Source organism: Arachis ipaensis, chromosome B07 (genome assembly GCF_000816755.2).
Source record: "Arachis ipaensis cultivar K30076 chromosome B07, Araip1.1, whole genome shotgun sequence".
Lineage (NCBI taxonomy): Eukaryota > Viridiplantae > Streptophyta > Magnoliopsida > Fabales > Fabaceae > Arachis > Arachis ipaensis.
This window is the reverse complement of record NC_029791.2, coordinates 107,590,581-107,594,913: the sequence shown is the minus strand read 5'-3', so window position 1 is coordinate 107,594,913 and position 4,333 is coordinate 107,590,581. Positions and strand designations below refer to the sequence as shown.

Here is a 4,333-nt window from a genome sequence, read left to right as displayed (position 1 = left end):
TCAAAATTTGTATATTGCAATAATCTTTTGTCTCCAACATTACGGGGAAGAGGTAGTAAACTAACAGCTTAACCTAAATCAGAACACTCCGTCAAATTAAAGAAAATATTATAAATATAAAATATGCAACTGATAGAGAGTGAGAAGTAAAACAACTTGTGTCCAGCAGCACGTTGACAAGGTCTATACCGCAAAAGAATGAATCTGTCGCTGTCCCCCCTTATCACATTTCATAATTTTTCTAATGAATCAAACACATTTAGATGTATTTTTTATTGCTTTATATTTTGGCAGCGGAGCTCCCAGATATACATAACGGGACAAAGTTCGTAATACTTCATACCAAGTCCCAGCAACCACATCTATCACATACATGAACAACAGACAAGCATTTCCAAACAAGAGAGGAAAAATCATCCATGTTCTTTCCACGTAAACTGCGTTATCAATGCTTTATTTTTCTTTTTCTTTATTTTGGGCCTTAATTCAATTCAACGAGTACTAAACTTGGGCGTATACATGCTTCTTATATCATAATGAAACAATAAACAGGCCCTCTAATGTGGTTAGTTGGAGCTAACAAAACCAATTACTAAGGGTGCAATCCGTTGACTGTATTAATTAATGAGTCCATTGAGAATCCTAAATGGGCTTTGAATTAACTGATGATAATTTTTTTTTCTTGGCGTTAATAACAAATATATGAACAAGAAAGCAGAAGTTGTACTGTAATTCCGTAAACAAGCACAGGAGAGATGTATATATATATGAGACTTGTGATTGACACAATGGTGAGTAGTACATTACTATTTTCGTTTCACATTAATGAGTTAATGACAGTCATAAAAAAAAGGAATTGAGGAATATAATATATGAAAAATTTTATGGCGCTAATAAAATTTGTGTGGGACATGTGAGAGGTGAAAGGGTGAACATTTATATTATATTTGTGTCGAGTAATTGAAAAAATAGATATATGAGAAAACACCGTAATAAGAGTTTGTTTGGGTGAACTTCTAAAAAAATCTTTTTTTGAGTTATTTTTTTTAAAAAATCTTATGAAAAAGTAAAAGTAATTTTATGTTTGGGTATCTCATATAAAAAGATATTTTTATCTATTTATTATGTTTGGGTATAACAATATAAAAGTACTTTTTTATTTATTTATTACATGAAAAACATCTTTTTTAAAAAAAAAAAGATCTTTTAAAAAAATATATAAATTACAGCTTCTTAAAAAAGATGTTTTTTTTATTTTTCTAGTATTTTTACTTTTATTGCCAAACACATTAAAAAATAAAAAAAGATTTTTTTTATCAAAATAATGACGTCTAAACAAGCACTAAAAATACTACATGCATGCACTATTTTGTACTCTTTTATGTTGATTTTTATTTTTAGAATTTAAAGTTAAATTGAAAAGAGAGAATAAAAAAAATTAATATAAAAAATGATACGTTGAAAATGCAGTCTTTCCATTTCAATTATAAATTTATAATTTTTCACATGGTGGAGGACAGAAAGAACAAAAATCTTGTATCCCTCTGTATTTAGTGTCTCTGCTATTAAACAATTTTTGTTCTTCTAGATTCATATTTTTACAGTTTTAGAGAATATCCAAGAAGATGTTCTAAAAAGATGAGTCTAATCAAGTCGAACTAGTAATACTACAGAACTACAGAAAATGTTATGTGAGATAATTATTATTAATTAACTAGTTTTAATGTACCTAACTTATTAGGAGTTTAATATATGCAGAAAGTTATTAATAGCGAGAAACAAAAAAAGAAGAAACCGTTTTGGTTTGTGAGTATGTGAGCATGCTAAATATCCGAAAAAGAAAAAAAAAAAGGGAAAAACTATATATATGGCGCGAAAGAGGAGGGCAGAACATGAGGCAGGTGGCAGCAGCCTAGAGCTACGCGCGAGGAGCGCCTAAGAAAAAGAGGACATACATTTCCCCCAATTTGATTGATATCTAAGTGAGCAAAAATCATCAACCGAAGCGAGGCATTGGGTAAACAGAAAGAGGAAGAAGGAGGAGGAGGATTTCTTTCCTTCTTTGTTAGTTCTTTTTCTTCGCTCTTTCTTGTTCTAATCAACCTCATCAGTATCGTATTCCAATCCATGAGGAAACTGTGTCCAAATCTTGACGATGCGGAAGGGTTGGAGACGGTGCTGGAGGTCCCCATTCCAGAGGAGATGCTCACCGCTTTGGGCAGCAATGGCTTCAATCGCTGGCATACACTCCGAGCTCTCATGAATTCTCCCTCTTCTGATATGTCTTCCCATCTCTCTGCTCCTTCTTACAATGAATTCATGGTTTTGCTTAAGCTCGTTGGTGCCCCTCTTATTCCTCTCCCCGTTCAATCCGATAACACTCTCACTCGCCCCCTCAAAGATTGTTCCATCGTAAGCATTCTCCTTCTTATTTTACCACTTTTTATACTCTGGATGATGATTAATTATGAGAAATTAGGGTGTAGCATGCTCATTGTTTGCTTATTCTTTAATATGCAGAACTAAACCAACTGTGTTTAGGGTTATGTTGATATTTACTCATTTTATTGTAGCCACACAGATCAATTTGTTTTCTCAGTTAGTCACCATCTTGATTAGAATTACAAGTGATCAGTTATGTGGCATGATTTTGAGCTTGCAATAGTTCTGTCATATCCTTGCTTAGAATAACAAGCACTAGTTTCATTGAATTGGCAGAGAGATTCCACGGCAAAATACATAGTTCAGCAGTATGTTGCTGCCACTGGAGGACATTCCGCATTGAACTCAGTGAAAAGTATGTATGCAATGGGGCAAGTGCGAATATGTGGGTCGGAGATGCGTCCCGACGAAGAAATCTTTCACCCAACAGGCAGGCGTGAAGCCGGAGGCTTTGTGCTCTGGCAAAAGAACCCAGATTTGTGGTGCATAGAATTGGTTGTTTCTGGTTTCAAGGTTAGTGCAGGCAGTGATGGCAAGCTAGCGTGGAACCAGTCTTCCTCTCAACCTTTTCAGGCCAACAAAGGCCCTCCAAGACCCCTTCGCCGCTTCTTTCAGGTAAATCAATACACACATTCACACCGATGACATTTCTATTTCAAAATTTGAATATCAAGAGTGAACATCCTACAAAGAAAGAGACACAAAAACATTTTGTGATATAAGTGCCATAGGACTATTAGAGTGCTCTCTCTAATTATGTTCACTCTATAACTGCATAACTGATTGCCTTGTCATTCAAATTGATTGGTTGATTTTCTTTATTTATTGTTGATTTGTGGTTGTTACTGTGATCAGGGGCTGGACCCAAGGTGTATAGCTAACTTGTTCCTAGACGCTGAATGTGTAGGAGAGAACACCATTAACGACGAAGTTTGTTTCATTCTCAAGTTGCAAACAGACCAACAAATCCTCCAAGCACAATGCACATCCCACACAGAAATCGTAATGCACTCAGTGTTGGGATACTTCAGCCAACGCACGGGGCTGCTTGTGAAATTTGAGGACACCAAGTTGGTGAAAATGAAACCAGTCAAAGGAAAAGAGTCTGTGTTTTGGGAAACAACCATAGAGTCTACCATTGAAGATTATAGATACGTTGATGGCATTAACATTGCACATGGAGGGAAGACAATTGCAACACTTCATAGGTATGGTGCAGCACACCATCACAAGAGGATGATTGAGGAGGTATGGACCATTGAAGAGGTTGATTTTAACGTAATTGGTTTGTCCAATGATTGCTTTTTGCCACCCTCTGATATTGACAGAGAACATGATGGTGCAGATAACATGAATTAGGATTTTGATGAATATAGGAAACTGTAGATAGTACATAGACAAGTATAGAGGAAATATATGAAGTGTGTTTCATGCTTTTTTCTATGCTTGGGAAGTTCCGTGATTCATTTCTTCACGGGAACTTTGTATGAGAGGAAAAAACAAGTGTATCCTGCTTGAAAATGTTTCAGTTGGGTTCACGATATTTTTTTTTCCTTTGGTTTTTCGGTGTACATAGGTAGCTCTACCTATGATTTAAGCTAACTAATCAAGTTATGCTTTACTGATCCAATTAAAATGGCCTAATTCATACCAATTTGATTGATTAGTAAATTAAATCTGTCCCAAGACCAACCTATATAATTCAAAGTAGCCAAGTAGGTATTTGTTGCTGAACGCCGAAAAATAACAATTATGTTAAATCAGTCATCAGTATAGAATACACATTAAAATATAAAATATATATTAAAAATAAATTAAATTATACATGTATTTATATATAAATACATAATAGCTTATTTTAATTATTAATTTTAATGTATAAATAATATTT

At 34.3% G+C, this 4,333-nt stretch overlaps 1 protein-coding gene across 1 annotated transcript; it reads left to right on the top strand.

Annotated features, from left to right (window-relative positions):
• Window positions 1,944-3,991, top strand: LOC107608388. The gene is made up of 3 exons (XM_016310190.2): window positions 1,944-2,412; window positions 2,719-3,057; window positions 3,298-3,991. The coding sequence occupies exons 1-3, from the start codon at window positions 2,128-2,130 to the stop codon at window positions 3,799-3,801; spliced, it is 1,128 nt and encodes a 375-aa protein (XP_016165676.1). The 5' UTR covers window positions 1,944-2,127; the 3' UTR covers window positions 3,802-3,991.